Source organism: Manacus vitellinus, unplaced genomic scaffold (assembly GCF_001715985.3).
Source record: "Manacus vitellinus isolate BGI_N305 unplaced genomic scaffold, ASM171598v3 scaffold_17_pilon, whole genome shotgun sequence".
Lineage (NCBI taxonomy): Eukaryota > Metazoa > Chordata > Aves > Passeriformes > Pipridae > Manacus > Manacus vitellinus.
The window spans coordinates 13,097,912-13,118,258 of NW_021939256.1; the positions used below are offsets into that span (position 1 = coordinate 13,097,912).

The following is a 20,347-nucleotide window of genomic DNA, read 5'->3' on the forward strand; positions in this document are numbered from 1 at the left end:
TGCTCCTTACAGTTTTCCTGCTGTTAGTGATTAGAGACAGGCTGTTGGTATTACTGTATACTTCTGAAGTGAAGAATAGGATTTGAGTGGTCTCAAAGTCTTTTTTAAAAAACAAGGCTTCTAATGGTCTCTTGAAAAGCGTAATGTTTATTGAATTGAGCTAGTGGTCTTTAAAGGAGAGGATGAGTAGGTTAGTATAATCTAATGGATTCTCTTCCAGAGGCACTGCAGCTAGTGTTTGCTTATACAGAGAATCCTGCTTTCTTGCTTGACCAAACTTTTGCCTTAAAAACTGCAGTAACTGCTCGCAGGATTAGCTGAACTTCGAGTCAATCGGTGGTTTATTTCCTTTTACTATTTGTATCAATTTTATTTTGAGCTTTTTTTGTTTCAAGTGCCATTCCTGTTAAGTACGGAACAGTTGTAAAAGGGCTAAAGTGAGGCTAGTAATGGTGATGCCTCATAATTCAGCTGCTTAATGTCTTAAGTATTTCAGTTTTGGAGCTCTGTGTACAAAATACAGGTTTGACCACTTATCTCATTCTGGTGCTTGAGTGCTTGTCCATCAGGGCTGAAGGGACCAATGGAAGGTGGAAATGAAGTCCGTCAGGCATGTGCTGAGGCGTAGTTGGGTGTGGAGACGTACACCATACTCACCTACAGTCAAGGTGGCAGAATTTGGGTTTGGCAGTGTTTAGCATTAAATTTTGTACCTTCAGTTGTGGTATGATCTAAAGATTGAGGTTATTTTGGTAATTCTGTTTCTTGAGGTAAATCATTTACAGTAACAACGGTGGGCATAACACTGGGCTGGGGTCAAAGGACTGCTCAAAGTTATGGAAACAAAACTGTAAACTATCTGAATCTTGCCAGGCATTCCTACTTCAGAAAGAGTGAATTTTTATGGTTCAGTCTGCACTTAGAATTCCAGACATACCGGAAAAGGAAAAAAATGCTTTTAAAACCTTTTTCCTGAGCCTTTGTCTTCCTGTAGCTAACAACTGGATGGGTGAGTGGAGAAAGAGGTGGGGCTCATCCTTAAAGTTTCCAGTTGACAGATGAAAGTAACTTCAGGCAGAGAGAAAGCTTGCCTATATGAATTTCTAGCCACAGGATGTTGGACAAAATCCTTTGGAGCCCTGCCCAGAGTTTCACCTAAAAGCGCTTTATTATAGTCTAGCTTCTGGTTGCATTTGTGATTAAAATATTGAATTTTAATTGAAAACCACTGAAGGTTTAGATATGTTTCTCCCACATCTGCATAAAGAATACTCATTTTATATAGCAATGGAATCTTAGTAATTTTTTTGTGCCTGATGATTTAAAAGGGACATACAGTTAGGACTATCTGAGCCACAAAATATCCTTGTCTTTTATTTTGCACAATTTGTACGTGTGTGATTGTTTTGACGGAAGATTTAATTTTGTAGAGAAGGTGCAATGGAAGTGAAGTGGGATAGTAGGTCTGTGGTATGCATTTGAAGTTAAAGGAAATATTAACAGTTGTTTCCTTTAGATTCTGTACAAAGCAATTAAGATTTTACTGAAAATTATTTAAGCCTGTTGTGGAAGCAAAACTCCAAAATGACTAACCATAACACTCAATGTGTATTTCTTGCTTGTGCTTCAAAGAACAGGTTAGAACATGGAACGTGGGTTTGGACATTGTTAAGATGGATATTCATGAAGTATGAACCATTTTTATATCTAGGCTTTCTTAAAAAAACACCCAGAAACCAATTTAGTTGTTAAAATATATCACTGTGATATCTGAGTTTCCCCCCCCCTTTTTTTTTTTTTATGGCAATGTATTCTTAAGTGTTTCCAAACACAACCAGCCACACAGGGATGTATTCGACTTACTCAGCTATTTCAACCTGTCAGAATACAAGCTATAGCCTTCCTGATTTCAGATGAAAAATTTATTAAAGCTGTTGCAAAATTACAGTAAACAAGATTACTTACAAAGTGTGCCTGGAAATCTGATTACTTTTGTTTCAGACAATGTACCGCTATTATTACTGACAGAGGTTTCTTAGGAGATTTTGCTTTTGTTTCAGAAAACTATTGTGATTTTGACCTTTGGAATTAGCATTCTATCTCCTCAAACACTACTTGAAAGATGACCATTCACAGCTTGTAGTTTTAAATAATGTACTGATAGTATCAACCTTTGAATTTCCTGTGTCAGAGTATCCTCTGTATTTCTCTCTACCTGGCGTGAACTGCAAACTGGCAAAATGAGATCAGTCATCCATGTTTAGCTGCTGTTTTAATCGATAGAGAGTAAATTATTTTTCCAAACCAGTGAAAACCTTCCACCATTTAAAAATGCCAGAGGTCAGCTTCATTTTTTCTCTGACTATGGTATTGTTCTTTCAGTATAATATGTAGGACAAACTCATTATTCGCCCCTCTCTCCCTTTTTAGTGCTAACAACTTATGACCATTTTTAGTGGAATCTGGAATAGTTTTGTCTCTGACAGAAGCGTATCTATTATAACTGCAATTTGTAGGAGATTAAAAAAGCACCATTTTTAGATTCCTAATGCAAGATATGAGTGTAATGGAATTATCTGAAATTGTGATGTTTTGTTTCTTACATGGTTAAACAAAGCTCAGACTGAAGACAGGGTAGATGTCCAAATTGTACAGTTTATTGGAAGGCCATAACTTTCCTTTATCCATGTATTTTTCTAGACATAAAAAGCACCCAGTCCATAGATACTGGCTGCAATAAAAATCTATAGTTCAGGGATATCAGAATCTTTTAGCACTTGTGGGGTAAGTGGGAGAAGATCTAAGTCTGTCAAGATGTTCTTTCTGTCCCTTTTCCCAAAACTCAAGGTTCACCAACCTGCTACCAGATACATGTGTACGCCCATGCCTCTTGCTCAAAACCTGCAAGCTTCCTATGTGGTGTTTAATGTTAGTCTGCAGCCCTTATCTCCTTATCTCCTTATCTCCCTCACAAATTCTTGCTGCTACATGTGACCTTGTAAAGCCCTTAAGATGTAGTTGTTGATGTGTTGATGCTGGTGTGTAGATGCGTGCTTCTTGATGATATCATTATCCAAGTGGAGCACGTGTTGAGTGAAAAGTGCTTCTGCGGTGTGGCATTCTATTGCCTTCCCTCTTCTAAAGCACCTGAGATGGCTTTGGGTTAGCTGCCTGATGTGGAGCAGAGGTATTAGTTACCCCCTCAGCCACTTATTTGAAGTTCCTAAAAAGCTCACGATCATGCTGGTAGGCTCAGTTATGGTTCCCGAACCTTTTTACAGATTCATAAATTCAAGAAACTAAATATTGGCTGCACAGCTGCTTCACTGACATGCCCAAATACCTTCTGTAGCAAAAAGGGGAGTAGTCAATCGTGCTTAAGAGGGGAATACAATTAATTAGTGAGGTGTACCTCTGACATGACAAACGTACATTTTGCAGGAATTGGTTTTCTGGCATCAGACTGACTGAATTTACTTTCAGCTGATCTGCATGGAAGAAGAGGTAGATGCCTCATTCTGAAGAAGTACAGGAAAACTTTTTAGCTGCCAACCTGGCTGGCAGGGAACTGTCTGTGCAAAGAGAACAGGAGCAGGAGAGTCCTCTAAGCCTTCTGGGGCTTGAACTGCATGTGCCATTTCTTTGGGCCCTTAGTCAGAAGGACAGCAAATCTTCCTTCCCTCAAGTTGGTGTTACTCCTAAAATAAATCCTTGCTGTTTCTGGTAAAAATTTGACATCAGCCAAGCCCTTCCAGATTTCCAGGATCATAATCTCATTCTGAAATAAAGAGAGAAAAGTCTTCCAAGCCCATGTGGAAAAAGTAGCTTTAGAAGATGTTTCATCATTCTCATTGCAGTGTTTCAAGTGATAAGGTGTCTGTATAAGAGCATCTGATATATACCTCTGATAACGTTCTCATCACCTTGGGTCTGAAAAATTCATCTGTCCACAGCAAAAGGTCACCACACTGACGATGTGATTTTATATCTGTATTCATGAGATGCTCTGCTAAAACCTAATTGCATAGAATAATATAGCCATAATGTAAGATCATTTGTACTCTCAATTTTAGGAAATCTTTGAGATCATCTCTGTGTAAATTACAGCTTTTTTTTGGTTTAGGAACACCAACTGTTTTCCTAAAGTCCAAGAATACCCAAGGTCTGAAAGCGTTCCTTGGAATCCTCATAGAGTGAAAGTAAGCCAAAGCATCTGCTATGTTGCTTTCCAACTTCAGTATATCCATTCCCTCAAGAAGAAAGCTAAGCCACAGGAAAGGTAATGAAGTAGGAAAATCCTCACTAATTGGAGGACAAGCAGAGGTTGTTTGCATGCTTGATGCTTTGGTTGTTGTGCCCAGGAGGTACCTACCTCTCCTTAAACTCATTCCACCAGATTATTGCAACTACCAAGATGAGAAAGAATTCAAAATAAACACCAGTGTATTTACAATGCCTTTTCATAATTTCAGTTATAATTGAGTGTACAGTTCTGCTTTCAAGTCCCCTATTAAAATGTTGTGTGAGGAAATCAGATGTTTCTAATTCTTTTTTCTTGTCTCCAGACACCATATTGCAATATATTCTTCCAGCTATAGTTGCTAGTTTTTTGATACACTCTTAGGATATTGCTATCCCTGCTCAGTGTTCCTTCCAGTAATAACTTTGGTTCTCTGAGAGTGACTTTTGTAAGCCAGGCCAGAAAGGTTGCTGTATCTTCCTGTCTGAAGCAGAAATTGCCTAGCTTTCTGTCTGCTTTCATTCCTCAGTACTACGTCAGTCTGGGCTTCTTCTTTTTTCTTCATTCACTAATGACACTCCCAGTACATCTGTGGTTACTTTTAATACTGCTAAGAGCTTGTCTCATTTGCCAGTCCCTAACAAGCCTGGAAACAGAGAGCTGTCAAGTTAATGAGGTGCTAGTGGCAACCTCACTTTGCATACCTCTGTTTAATCCTTCATATTGAATAACCTGAATTCTGAATAAGAATTGGATAAAACCACGGGTATGGCTATGCTGGAAAAATACTTTGCCTTGAATTGTAATTGTAGTCTTAATAAATTAAAGTTTTAAATTAAAGTTTTATGAATACCCTGGCAATGGAAAACTTATTTAATGTCACAAATTGTGCCTCAAAGTGGTGGATCCACAACTCCTAATCATTACTGCAGCTGACAGAAATGATAAATAACATACTTACTAGAGCTGTTGTTTACTGCGGTGCAATGGGAATAAGACAGGTAATGGATTGGGCTACAATTGTCTACTGTCTTTATCAGCATCAAGCCAGGTGTGTGGATTCACAAATCATGTGTTGGCAACTTCATAGTGGATCTACCATGAACCTATGAATACCTGTCTGCTTATCTTCCTTAATTTTTTTTTTAAATTGTTTTCAAGTTCCTTGTTGTGAACAAATATATCTGACCCATTTGTGGGGATCTTAAAACTTATGTAAAAATGGTGAATAGGTTTCTTTGAGCCTTCAAAAGGTCTTCTAGATTAAGAACATTGGCCAGAGATCACAATCCCTACATTTATGCTGTAATTAAGAAAACTTCTCCTTGTTATAATGGTAGCGGTCACTGGAATCTTCCATGTATCACCATGTGTGCACCATGTGTCACTCCAAGTTGATGATGGCATGGACACTTAACACACATAGATCTCTTGAGCAGCTGGGTGTGCGGGCATCACAGGAACAAAGTGGAACTGAACACCTGTAGTGTTTCATCCTGTGCCTGCATCTCAAGTCATAGCCAAGCTTTGATCCCAAAGAATTGTATGCTGCCATAGTGGCTTCTGCATATATCAAAAAGAATTGAGACAGCTCAAACCATATTGATTTGTGATGATGATAAGATGCCAACAGGTTAAATTTCTGTTTTGGGGGATTCAGACCCCAGAATAAGTGAATTAACACAGTTCCACCCCTTTTCCCTGACTTTTTTTTTTCTTTGAGCATCAGTCCTGATCCTATTGGGAAAAAAATAAACAAAACAGAAACAAATCCGAAACCCAGCTCCATGCATTTCTTCTCCAGATTTTTTATTTTTGTGTTTTGAGTAAGCAACCTTCAGACACAACCTTACTCAGATGATGCTGAAAATTGAAGGGCCTGTTGCACCATATGTGCAGAGGAGTGTGAGGCTGTCTCTACACTTATCCTCCCAGTTGTCTGTTTCTCCAGCCTATGTAGAAACGTTATCTTTTGTCTCTAAACAGAACTCTTTTTCTTAGTGGTGCCTAGATGATATAAAATCCCCTTGCTGTTTCTAGTGTGAACGTGTTCCAGACTTGTGTTTGGGAGAGGCGGAGGAAACAGCACCCATCATGACTGACCTCTCAGCCTTGCTCTCAGACCTGCTAGTCTGAGCATCTGCTTCTTCCACCATCCATGGTTCTAGTTTTGAAGTTTTTCTTGCCTGGAAGATGTGCTCCAAAGTGCAGGAACAATGGCTTCTGGTTGCATACACCAGAGAACAGCTGGGGTAAGAGGTCCTCTGGCCTGTATATGTTTCCCATATAGCTTCAGGTGCAACTAGTCTGGAGTTTGATCATTGGATCATCAAGTCTTCACGAACGAAGATCCGGGAAAGGTCTCCATCCACATTCGTTACAAGCGCGCTGGTGATACAGGGCTTTGCAAAGGTGGGTAAGGCCTTCGAGCCTGCGCAGTGGATTTTTTAGGTGAGACACAGTGTGTGCTGAACTGAGCCCACCCTTTAATCCTAAGGTTCATCTGCCGAGGCCGAGCGAGCTTGGACGGTGGCAGCGAGGTCCTCAGGACGTAGGTTTGTTTAGAGTGACCTTCTCTTAGATGGATGGCCTTACAGGGCTGACGAGCTCCATCTGCCCGGGTTTAGAGTTGTCCTTCTCTTCTGTGTGTTCCGGGGCTCCCCCTCTCATCTCCCACGATGGCACTGTCCGCACAGGAGAAGCTCCCATTTTCTTGCTCCTTTCCGCGCCCGGGGCCGATCATTGGATGGTCCCTTGAGATCCTATGTAGACTGATAGCTTTTCAGATCTGCTCGCTAGTGTTTGCAAAAGTAGCTAGAATTTGCTTTTCTCCACCTGCCTCCTCACAGCTGTGGGAGGAGTGTGCTGTGGGACCTTTTAAAGACCCTAAATGCTTTGGCATGCCCAGTGAACATGCTCACTTATTGGATAAGTGGGATTGCTGTCCTCCCATTCCAGGTAAAATCTCCACATCCATGTATCCAGTTTGCTAGTACTTTGGTCAGTCCTGCAAGAAAGTCCTAGGAAGACTAGGTTGCCCCCAGCTCCTTTTCCAGCAAGACTGAATTCAGGCTGAGGACTCAGACACCTTATTTCTTCCGAGAGTTGTGTTAGGAAAACAGATGCTCTTTGAACTTGACTCAGCACCTGCTTGCTAGTGCTCCTGCTCTTGGAGAATCATAGAATTATTTAGGTTGGAAAGGACCCTTAAAATCATCAAATCCAACCTTTAACCCAGCACTGCCAAATCCACCACTAAACCATGTCCCCAAGTGCCATATCTACATGTGTTTTAAATACTTCCAGGGATGGGGACTCCACTTTCCTGGGCAGCCTGCTCACCCTTTTGCTGAAGAGATTTTCCCTGATATCCAGTCTAAACGTCCCCTGGAGCAACTTGAGGCCATTTTCTCTTTTCTTATTGCTTGTTATTTGGTGAAAGAGACCAGGACCCATCTCATTACAATCTCTTTTTGGATAGTTGTAGAAAGTGGTAAGGTCCCCACTGAACTTCTGTTTCTCCAGACTACACAACCTTAGTTCCCTCAGCTGCTCCTCATAAGTCCTGTTGCTTTATGTACCCTGGCAGGTGGATAGATTCTGTTTCTTTGGTGCAGGCTCTGTGGTGGTCCTTTTTAGTAGCACAGTGGTCTGAGAACAGTCTACTATGGTCAAGACCCAGGAAGTGGTAGGTTATCCAGACCAGTAGCTGGTTCTGTGATCTCCACTAGCACCCTGCTAGCTTGTGCCAGAAAATGGCCACAGATTCTCACTGGGGCTTGTTTCCTGCTCCAGCAAGTCCTAGCAATTTCCAAACCTGACTGATAGCTGGTGGGATTTTAAAAAGTTTCTTCAAGTGATGTGATGTCTGTTTAAGACTGAAACAATTTACCAGATTGATTTTATTTTCTTTGATTTTTAATATTTTCTTACCTGTGCCTTAATGAAATGAGGTAACAGCATTGGTTAAATAAACCCTCAGCTAACACAAAATAGGAATGCCTCGATTTGCACAGTCAGTTTTGCTCTATTTCCTATGAATATGTCTGAAGTTTTGTTCCTGAGATGTTCTTTGGCACAGTTGTGTTTCAAATGTAAGTTAACCTGTTTGTGACCTTTATATGAAATTTTATCATTATAGAAATAATACCCATCGCAGAATGTGGTCCTGATCCCGGGGTCAAAAATGAAATAAGAAATCTCCTTGGTTTGAAGTTAGTTGAACTGAGAGACGTATGAGACTGTGGAAAGTGTCCTTAGGGGAGTAAACTTCAAGAATATTTTTGTGATAATAACTGTTTTTCGTATGTAATTGCAAATCCTTAGGAGACACTTGAAAAGTAATTACACAATGACAGTAGTGACTTTTCAATATTAAAACTATTTTTCATGCTACTCTATTATGCTGATATGTTAAATCTGAGGAGTATTCTTGCAAAGTGTGTTTCTAAGAGACCCATTAGAAAAAGAAGCCTAAGTGTACCTTTTTCTTCATTAAACATACCTTTAAAATGAACCTTATGTGCTGAAACTCATGTGCTCCCTGGTTCAAATTTTGTGATCTTTACTTTTAAGCAAGTTTATCTTGACATTTGTTCTTGATTACAAATTACTATGTCAGGAGTAAAGTGGTGAGGGAAGGCTGAGATATATGACTGTCGGTATTAAATAGCTCAAAGAACTGAATGAGTACTTCTGAATTCCATGAATCTGAACGGGTATTTCAGAATTCCATGGATCTCTATGGGTACAAGGAAGGCCAGAATTTCACTTTTAATACATGTTATGGTGCAGTTAACCTGAAAAACATGTCTTTGATTCTTGTGAAGTAATGTATTATCCACAGTGTTTAACTGATGGAGCTCTTTCAACAATGACATATTTTGAATATATTTAACTGCAAAACATATGTTTTTCATAAGTGTTCTACTCATCTTCATGTAATGGGATTTGCATGAATAGTAGTTGCATTTATTGGAGAGTTTCTTGAAGATTTCTTTAAGGTTAGAAGGAAGGATTTTGAGAACAAGCTAAACTAAGTTATTAAGCCATATTTTTTTGAGAGGAATTCAGAACCAATACATGTAGTATAACGCACACAAGAAAAATATGTTGATCACTATATTTACATTAAAAATAATTGAATTATATGAGTAGTTGCTAATTAGCTCTGGAGGCTGAAATAATTAGTTTAATCAAAGTACAAACTTTTGCTTGCTTCTTGCCTCTTCAGAACAGGACACTTCAGGGAGCCAAATGTAGTTAACTGTCATTGCTCTCTAGGACATGGCTTTTCTTCTGTGGCTACCAGCTACTGCCACTGGGTAGGACAATTTTTGAAGTACACCGGCTGAGTGTTGTAGTCACTAGTTACCCTAGTAACAGAGTTGGACTGTCTCATTTTTCATAGGCTGTTAAGTGTTTTAAAATAAAACTGTCGATAATTGCCAACCTAAAAGAAGATTGAGATGCTGCTGGATGACTGAAGCACATGACAGTCCCGTTCATGTTCCTAACCCTCTGTTGGCCCTCTGAACCCAAGCTTGTTAAATACATAGTTGTATGCACTGACAGATTTTATATGACATATGGCTAACAAGACAAGAAGGTACAAATCGATGAAAAATAAACCAAGAGAGAGAAAACTGCTGATATGGCAAATAAGGGTGTGTAAAGAAACTGCTCACTGTTCAAGCCGAGTACATGGTGTTTGCACAGGATATATTTATGTATATAAAAGATAAAAGCACCACATTCTGATTCTACTAATTATGTTTTTGGCAGGGATAGGTTTCTATCCTCTATTATGTGGCATATGATACAGTAGGAATGGTCACAGGCTCATGGGGTTTCGGCTGCATATTTTCATGCAGACAGCTCCAGTGGAGGTTGTTCCTATAGGCCTGAGATGGATACTACCTTTAAACATCAAAAGAGCTGTATCAAAGCACAGTTGTGCCCACTCCATGCAGAGAAGAGAAACCTTAAAACCAAATGTTACTCCTTCAGTATCCAGCCACTGTATTGCAGCTTTGACTATCCTCAGAAACCCATCTTTTCTAGTTCTTTTACATTCATTTGGAAGTGGTGATTGGAATTCTTATGGTGTTCATCGTGCACTGAGGTGGCATTGTGATGCTCTCTCTTGTTTATTCTTTTCCTATGTTCTGCATTTTGGATTATTTTTTGACTGCTAGTGAGCACCAACGTGATGTTTTTATGGGTCTACCAATGATAAACACCAAATATCTCTATTTCTAAGTGTTAATAGCCAATCAAGAGCCTGTTGTCATGTGTATAAAATTTGGATTGCTTTCTCGGAGCTACATCCCTTCAAATACATCTCAGCTGAAATCCATCTACCATTTTCTTGCTCCACAGTAACTATTAGGAGATCCTGTTGTGTTTCTTCAAAGTTGGCCCTCATCTTTGTCAGGTTGCTATCCAGCTCTTTTCCCAAGTTGTTTATGCATATGCCGAACAACATACACCCTAGGATTCCTGAGGACTTTGGTACCTTTGTTTTTAACAAATTTTGCCAGGATAGATGCCAGACTTGCTGGTACTTCCCTTAGTCTTTGAGATGGATCCCTGGAGAGACTGGTGACACATCACATTCCCATCTTTGTATACTGGGGAACTTTTGGTGGAGGTTACATCTTACTACAGCTTTAGCTCTTTCTCCTTTGAGGCTTGTTGGCTTTTTCTGGTGAACCCTGTCTGCCTGTGGTAAATTTTTTTTTTTCATTTAATGTTTCTACTTTTGTCTGTTATGCATTATACCAGTACTCCAATTTGAGGCAGATCTTCCAGTGTGTTCTGCTGTATAGATTATTTTGGAGTGAGAATTATCCCACACTGAACACAGATATGAAAAAACCCCAGCCAAACCCTTTCTGCTACAGTCTGCTCTTCTCTAACTGTTCTTTTTAATACCTGCATCATCTGTTTGATTAGAAGTCCTTTAGCAGGCTGCCAACTCCTAATTATATTTCAAAAAGAATTTACTACTTATTTTATACTCCTAAAAATAATTTCTTAAGCAAGCTCTTTTCTTGGCCTGCATTATTGAGTCTGTATATTAATAATGATAAATGTTATGATCCTTTTTTATTATACCCTTCCAGGTTTGTTTTTTTTAATGTGTGTGTGTTTTTGTTGTTGTTTGGTGGGTTTGGGGGTTTGTTTTGGGTTCTTTTGGCTTTTTTTTTCTATTAAAGGTAATTTTTAGAACCTTCCCTACTTGGCCGTTCAGACATTCTGGTTGTTGTTTGGTCTTTCTAAAGTCATTTTGGGGAATTAATTAGCTTTTGACCTGTGCCTCTGAGTTTTATAGTGTCTTCAGGTCGCCTACAAAGATTTTAATCCGTAAGCTTATAGCTCCCCCTTTCAATTTTAGTGTTTGAGTTTTGTTTTTCTTTTGTTTGCTTAACAAGCTTTGTCAATAAGCAGCTCCGCAATAGCAATATTTTGTGAACCATGTTCTTTCCACTTCTTGAGATCAGATTGAGTGTTTTTTCTTTCCTCATATGGATATTTTTTGTTTGTCTTGTGTACTTGTTTGTTTTGTTTTTCTGCAGCACATGAGACATAGACAGTCATCTCAACTTCCATCTGCTATTGTAATCCACAGCAAATCTATCTGGATGTACTAAATTATCCCTTGACCTCTTGTGTTTCTTCTTTGACAGCCTTTCTTATATCTGCATTTCATAGAATCTCAGATAGTTTCAATTGTGGTTGGATGACCAGTTCTCTCGGTAGTTTATTTTTATGATCCTGTGCTGTTCAGTCTCTTTTTTTGGTTCATAGCCACTTGTTACTGTTTGTTAATTCATCTATACTGTTAATACAGGCCTTTCTTCAATCCCTGCTGAAGTGTATGCCTTTCAATCTTTCCTCCTTTTTCAGTATTCTGATGATGGTCTTTTTTCCACCAAGTTTTCAGTAAGACTATTGTGTAAATAATGCTTTAACAATGGGCATTGTAGTTCTTCCATCTCACTTCCTAGGCTTATAGAGAAGAGTACTTTCACATGGGTGCTTTATTTCTCTGAAAAACTTTAAAAAGAGAGTCTGTCTGTTCTGTCTTTGCTGTTTCCTTCTTGCTTGAGTTTAATCAACTTCTGTCCTTTCATTTAATTGAGACTTTCAGGTCTCTTTGACATTACTGCTTCTCTTAAACCATGTACTGTGTTTCTATAACCTCTTCAGTTTGAATGTTTTCCTCTGACCTTTGAAGTGCCAGCAAATTCATTCTTTTCTAGTTTAGATTAAGCTCAGATACCTTCTAGAGGCTCCCTCCCTATTCCCCAAGTTTCCCTATTTCTTTGATTTCCCTTTTGAACACATTTTCTTAGCTGCTTATTAAACTTCTGCTTGTCAACCAGTCTTGTCTTGAGAGCATTTCTGGGAATGCTACCATAGTTCTTTGCTTCTTCACTAGCAACAAATATTTTGCCTCCAGAACTTTTCTTTCAACTTCCTCATGTTACTGTTATTTGCAGAATAGCCATGGCCTTTGACTCAGCACCTCCAAGGAACCTTTCCAAACCGTCTGTGAGGTCTGATGTTTTTTGCATTAAACAGAGAAGTCTGTGATCTCTGGTATGTGGAGACTTTGTGTTCCTGATAATCATTGTTACAAGACTGAGACAGGTGAGGTTCACTCCTAGCTGTCAGGAAAACTTGGAAAAAAATGGATACAATTGTTTTCTACTGAGTAAATTAGAAGATGAATAATATCTATATGTAGCTGTACTCAATAAAAAAAGTCCACCAGCAAAAAGTGCTTGGCTCTGTAGTCAAGCATGTAGGTGGTCAGAAGGGTGTTCATAAGACCTACATGGTTAGTCACTATATTATCACTATTAGTCCCACATGCTAATGAGGACAGATTGTCTAAAGTCAAAGAACTGTTCCTGTTGGATTTCAGCAGAATTACACACTTCTCATATGGGGAGGATTTTACAGCATGGCTTTCAAGTTTGGGGAAAGGTCCAGGTGGCCAGAATGTCATTTGAAGGATTTGGATGAAATCTTCCTGCTCCGATAATGTTCCCATGCACCAACAAATATGAAATGGTGTAGGATATGGCCGTGAATGCAGAACTGTTTCTTGTGGTTACAGGTGACATCCCACAGCAGCTTAGCAGTTAGAATTACCTGATCTGTGTGATGTGCAAATGGCTGGATTGATTGCATTTAGTGAGGAGTCAGACATCACTGCTAACAAGTGTAGACTGCACATCAGACTCATTAATAGACAGAACCGAATTTCTCAAGACAGCAGACATCATGAAACAACTGGATTTGAACCTGATGCTGTTATCATCGATCTACAAAGCCAGATAGGGAATGCTGAATCAGAGGGGAAAAAAAATCAGGCATGCAGTTACAGAGGGCCTTAGTGAAAATCAAAAGCTTCATTGACACAAACTTCAGGACACTTTGATTAAAAGATACGGTTCAGTTAATTTTCTGCTAGTGTCCTTGAACATGATGCACAGGACTCAATGAAAGATTTAAAAATAAAAAATAAATATAGAAGGAACACGAGAAAGCTTCTAACCAGGCACCTAAGCAAGAAAAACAAGCAAAGTTTTATATTCTGAAAGATAAATGGTGAGCATAAAAGGCAGAGGAGTTTTTCTAAGTTGTGGATCCAGAAAATACAATGTGGACCTGGAAATAGCATCTGGCCTTAAAGACACTGAATCATTTCTGAAGTGAAGATGGACTAATACTGATGGAATTGATGGAAAAGAAATCTGAGATTACTAGCCAAAACTTTTCAGTTGTTGTCCTAAATGATGAAGTCCTAGATGAAACTGTACAGCTACTTGGCTAGGAGCAGGGTGTGGCACCTCCTAGTAAAATGGAGATTTTTCCAGCTGTCTAGCAAATGGCACACACTGCAGTCAGCAGTTAGCCAGAAGACTTTTGCAGCTTTTGTAGGGAACTAGTTCTTGAGGTGTTGGAGAATTTAAATGCTGTCCAGTTTTAAAAAGACAAGAGTGATTTTCTCTTCTGAAAATCTTTGTCTCAACTTCTGGAAAAGGCCTTACAGGAAAAATGAGCAATTTTTGCTACAAAAGTAACTCGACAGAGTCTTTCAGTCTGTAACTTGACACATTCTTTCCTGGTTAAAGGAAGACGTATTTTGATTGAGAGGCCAGTAAGCTAGTAACCCTTGAGCCCTGTAACTTTTCTTTAGCACTCAACATTTTTAAAAATATTGAAGATATTGAAATTGAAGATAGTGAATATTGAAATTGAGAATTGAATAGATGTATGAAATAAAATATTAACTCAATGTCTGAAGAACATTACTCCCTTGTTTTTATATTTACATTTGGAAAGTGTTTCCTTGATCTCAGCAAAAAGTGATTTTAGTAGGAATTTAGTGTATTAAATGGTTTGAGTTAATTCAAAGCGTGTGATATTTTAGATCCCAGCAGGAGTTTTCTGTGTATAGTCTGCTGTTTAATTCCACTAGATGAAAAGAATAAGGAAAAAGTATCAAAAGAATAAGGGACCATGTTAAAAGATTTTTATGCTAAAACTGGTCTTTTAACTTCTTATTTGTTCATTTTTATAGATTTCTTCATCTGACTATGTTTACATATGTAACAGTGAAGTGCTCTACAGCAGCTTTGCTGTTTAAAATTGAAACTGAGGGCGTGACTATCTGGAAAAGAACAGGATGTAGAATGAGAAAATGTTGTGGGTTTTAGAAAGATGAGTGAAAGTGACTCTTCAGATTTTAGTGGTGATAACAAGATTATCACACTTTGGAAGAATGTGTGGGGGTTGGAAAAATTTCTAACAGTAGACTTTTTAATTTCTTCAGTAATTAAAAGACAGCAAGATAGAAAACACTCAGGAAGACAGAGCTGTCAGGTAAGATCCATGTTATTGCAGGCTTAGCCATTATGTTCACAAGTGTCATGCTGATATTTTAATTCCATTACCTCTGGTGTATTTTAATTTCAGAAACTAGCAAAAAAAAAAAAGTGTTTGGGTTTGATTTTTTTTCATTCTTCCTCCCACATCTTTGGGAAATGGTTAAAGTAACAGAACAGTTAGCCTTCAGGGTTTGTTTTTGCGTATGAGCTTTTAATCTGCTAAACTCACTGGTGATAGCAAATATTGATCAGGAAGCTGCAACTTCTAAATGTCCTGCTCTTAAAGTTACAATTCTATAAAGATTTAGTTCCTGTGAAGTAATAGGAAAATATTGTTAAAAGCAGTTTCCAAAATAAACCTCTTCCTTACAGGACCTGCTTTTGTTGGCCTGACATTAGCATGTAATTTACAGGCAGGATTGTGAAAAATCCCCCTGTACACATTCAGGCTTTCTGTAAAGAATTCAAATTGTAATAAGTTTTAATTTCTCGTATATTTTATAAATTACCTGATGTGTATACTATTTGGTCTTTAAATTTCAGTTTTACTTCAGAATTTGTGCAGTGGGTGATGCGATGCAAGCAGCCAGTGACCGCAGAAGCAGGTTGTTCGATGTCGACCCAGAGAGGTGATGTCCCATGGCAGTCAATGAGGTGGCGTTCACTTACATGTGCTGAGGAGCTGATACATTGTGGTCAATTTTATTTTTTTTTTTTACCTCCATATGTTTAAATCAAAATAAAATGTAAAATTGTGTAGTAGGCAACCTGAGAAGGGGAGAAAGTAGAAGTAAAATTTTAGATTTAGTGATCCAAATGGCTCAAGGTAAGTGTTGAGATCAGTGTATGCAAGGAAATTGATTAGTTGTTAATTTGGAAGAAACATTTTGATGGGTTGATCTAATTATAGAATACATATAAGAATATGTAGCTGCATGAGCATACATGTGCTCTAAACTGACATCTAAATATTGTTGATTTGTTGTGAAGCCAGATCCTCCCAGAAAGTACAGTAGTTTTAACTGTGCATCTGGATATTCTCGCTAGTATATTTATAGCATGATTGTTATCACTGAAATGATTTTGCCATCTTTTAAATATGTGGTTTTCCACAGTCTTGGCTTCCTCCAGGAGCTTGCGGTTTTCCTTCAGTGCTGTGACCTGGCTGTGTGACAGAGGGTACAAGGAAGTTAATGTTGTCCTGTTGCCTGTGAGGGGTTTCATTTCTCTTGCAACAAGTTTTGCCATCCCACCTGGAAGTGCAGAAGTCAAAACTCAAAGTTAAAAGCTTTTGCTGTCGTCTGGGCTGACATTGTTTGCGACATTACTAAATCAATTGACCCTAAGATTAGCTCAGTTGATTAGAGCATGGTGCTATTTGGTGATCCCTGTGAGTCCCTTCCAACTCAGAATATTCTGTGGTTCTATGATTCCTTGATTCTATAATAACACCAAGTTTGTGGGTTCAATCCCCCTATGGGCTATTTAGTTAAGAGTTGGACTTGTTGATCCTTGTGGTTCCCTTCCAACTCAGAATATTCTGTGAAAATTAACTGAAACAAATTTCAGAGATGAAAATGATCAAAAATCACAAAATTCAGATACATAAATCAGTAGTTCTTACTACTACTAGATAGACTTTGTATTTTTTCTCTTACTATGCAAGATTGCATGTATCTTACTCCATGCAGCTCTATACTTTTATGAACACTTATCTCTATGCCTAATTTTAAGACCATAATTTTGTTTTCAGTACAACTACCCAAATGCTTAAAAGCCTTCATGTGCATATTTAATATATGGAAGCTTAGTGTTTGCATTTCAGAGTTAGCACTATAACTTTCAGTTTCTCAGCTCTCTTTTTGCTTATATCTTGATCATCAGTGTTGCAGTAATAACTGCCTGAATGTGTGACTTCGTGAGTTCAAGTTGAAAGATGAGCTGACTTTTGTCAGACAGAGTAGTGTATATGAAAGATCATCTACAGACTGCAGATGTGGGTTTTCCCTGTGGTGTTTCCCTTGTTTTGAACCTGTCAGGGCAGTGGCTGCTCCTGGGCTGGAGCTGGCCTGGTGCAGCAGATGTGTGTCACAGTGTGCAGTACACACGTAGGCAGAGCCACAAGGAAAACAAAGAAATTGGAAGAGAGGAGGGGGACAGATTCTTACAATGTCTCTTGATATTGAGTCGTAAAACTTAATAGATAAGAGGGAAAAAAATCCCAAGAAAAAAATACTGACAGCATTTGTAAATTTCTGTAAATTTACAAATTTCTTTGTAAATTTTTAGTTTTGATCTAGTTGGAGCAAGTCTTAGACACATAAGAAAGGGAAAAAAGCTACATTAAAATGCTTTTAAGTAAAATGTGAAATATTTAAGTTAAAAACTCATCAATAAACAAGATTTATCAGGGCACTAAGAAAGCAACTGAGAATTAGGGAAAAAGAAATGTTGTTTCTTTGTGCTTAGATGTCTTACAGATCATCAAATAAGTACTTTCAGATTCTTCTGAAAATTTGACCAATATGAAAAAAGAATCCAAGGCTTGTCTGCATGAAGTGTGTGGTTAGTGGAGGATTTCATACTGTTGCAGCAGTAGGATTTGGTGCTTGATTTTGGAATCCTTGTTGCTGCAAATGAGGCTGTTAGAATTCATAACAGCTGGGGAATGACTAAAGATCCTATGACCAGACTTTTGATATAGTGCTGTTGTTCTTCAACCAGGCATACTTCTGAACGCATACAGGAATATAAAATCAAATATTTATTCCTTTTTAATACGTCCATAATTAGATAATTTTAAGATGTTAGTGTTTTAATTTCCAAGTTCTGTAAATAAATTTAAATATTTATTATTCTGAATCTTACTTCAAGTTATATTCTAGTCCTTGCTCTGGGTGTCGTCGCTACATTTCCAAATAAGCAGTTGCTAGGAAAAAATGTATATATGTAATCTAGAGTCTGTCCTACCAGACAAATACTTTAAGCAGAAGCAAAATGTGGAGTGGAATGGATTGAGGTTCCCTTCCTCTGGCAACTTTAGTTTGGTGAGGATTGGTGAATAAACTACCTGCACTCCAGTGCCACCACTCTCTGTAATCCTTCTTGTTATCCTCAGATTGCTCCTGGCTGTATCACTGTTGGCCACTGGTGAAACAACAGCCATGGTTAATAGTGGACTCTATGAGGCTTGGTAGTCTCTTGGTGACATCCCTGATAAAAGTCCCCAGTTAGCCTCATGACTCTCTAGAGTGCGTCAGGTCGGCGCATGGATGCCTGCGTACCTCTCAGAAGAAAGTCACCTACTGCTATCACCCATCATGTTTTTTTAGTTGTGTTCATTTTTACACAGGGAGCAGATGGGGCTACCTTGCTTATCTCCTGATGTGACGAGTCTTTCATCTTCGGTCTGCAGAGCACTGAAGAGGTTCTGCAAGGGCATTCCAGGCTTCAGGGAAAATTTCTTCCTCCTTTGGGTCCGTGCTGTTGCAGGCTTCCATTGTTCTGCATCATCTGCCCCTCTCCCTTCTGTGTGTGTGCACCAGTGGTGCTGTTGTTGGCTAGTTGGCCACGGGCTGCGGGTCCACTGCAGATGTGCTTGGAACTAGCTAGCTAACTCGGCCTCCCTGATGTTCTGCAGCCTTCTCACAACCCTCTGCGGCTCAAATTAGTAAAAGAAGTAGCATGCAGTATTGTGGTTAATAGTTACAGTAGTAGTTACAGGCAGCTTCTTACCGAGAAAGAAATTCTGTTTTGATTGAACTCACTTTTGATATCCAATCATGTCTTTCTGGGATCTCCGTGTATCATAAATTTAGACTATGTTATTGCTGTCTGACCTTTAAACACATTAGTTTTTAACTTCCTTTTCATTTTCCTCTCTTTCCAGGAAGTTGAAGACCATGTGGCGTTTTTAATAACTGTTCCAACTGCCCTAGCAATTTTTTTTGCTATATTTATCCTTGTCTGCGTAGAACCTGTATTTAAGAAGCTGCTTCGTGTATTTTCTCTGGTGGTCTGGGTGTGTCTTGTTGCCATGGGATATCTCTTTATGTGTTTTGGAGGAATCATCTGTCCCTGGGACCAGGTAAGACTGTCATTATTACTGATTTTACTTCCGTTGGGTAAATTTCCAAGAACCATTCTATACAAAAGCATTCACATTCATTTTTGTGGGACATTTCATAAAATGGCTTTGTGACTAAGTGGTTGCATGCTGAGACTCCCTGCGTCTGTTTTATAAATACCAGAGATGTGCATACTTAGGATATATTAGGAAATATTTGGAGAATTTTATTTTCATATTTTTAAGCTTCTCTGTGTAATGAATATGTGAATCCAATCACCAACTTCTTTGTATAGTGAATATTTGATTCTAGTGACCAATTAATATGGCAGAAATGCTAGCTTTGTTCAGCACTGCTGATGCTATCTTCTTCAGTTTAAAACGTTTGAGCTCTCAGTGTAGGCTTTCTGTGGTTTTCAAGATGTTCTCTAGCAATGTGTGAGAAAAAGGACTGGGTGTTTCCTTACTTGTCTAGGGAAATGAGTGAGTAGAGAAGCAGTGAAGTACCCTCCACATTTTTTAAATTTTGTAATGGAGACAAAGCAAAATATAATTGCAGCCTAATGGCAGCACTTTTGAAACATCAATAAATGATGTACAATATCCAATGCTGAGCATGATTGATTCTTCTGTGTTCCTCTGTATTGTTTTCTTTTCCCCAAACAGCTCTATGTGGGAATACTCCTTATAAAATAATTTTAAAACTCTTCAAAGGATGGCAAAAAAAAATATTTCAAACATATAAATATGTCTTCTGAAAATTTCCTGCTAGTTCCATGAATTTAGTATAACCTTTAAATGGTATTGCTCTATCCAGAATGCCTTCTAGGTCTTTGAGATACACTTGAAGCAAATTGTCTCACTTGTTATTCAGATCTTGCAAAGACTTATGCAAATACTGAACTTTAAGTATGCGGATAGTTCCTTTAAACTCTTTAATTCAAATTATTTAAATTACTGGTGTATGTTGGCAATACTTCTGGAGCCCTTACCTTTGTGTTTGACTTTATATTTTCATTTTCTTGGAAGGTTCTGGGATTAATCATGTAAGAAACCTCCTTCCAGTTTTTTTTTTTCCCTTTCCTTTTCTTTTCAGTATTTGAAACTGCCAAATCAGGCCACACTTGCATGTAA

The 20,347-nt window shown here is 38.4% G+C and overlaps 1 protein-coding gene across 1 annotated transcript in view; it reads left to right on the forward strand.

Moving 5' to 3' along the window:
- Nucleotides 1-20,347, forward strand: part of ADCY2 (adenylate cyclase 2) — a 215,090-nt gene that overhangs the window by 1,828 nt on the left and 192,915 nt on the right. The window contains exon 2 of the mRNA XM_029958905.1: nt 19,037-19,234. Coding sequence (XP_029814765.1) covers nt 19,037-19,234 — 198 coding nt within the window. The remainder of the gene's footprint in view (nt 1-19,036; nt 19,235-20,347) is intronic.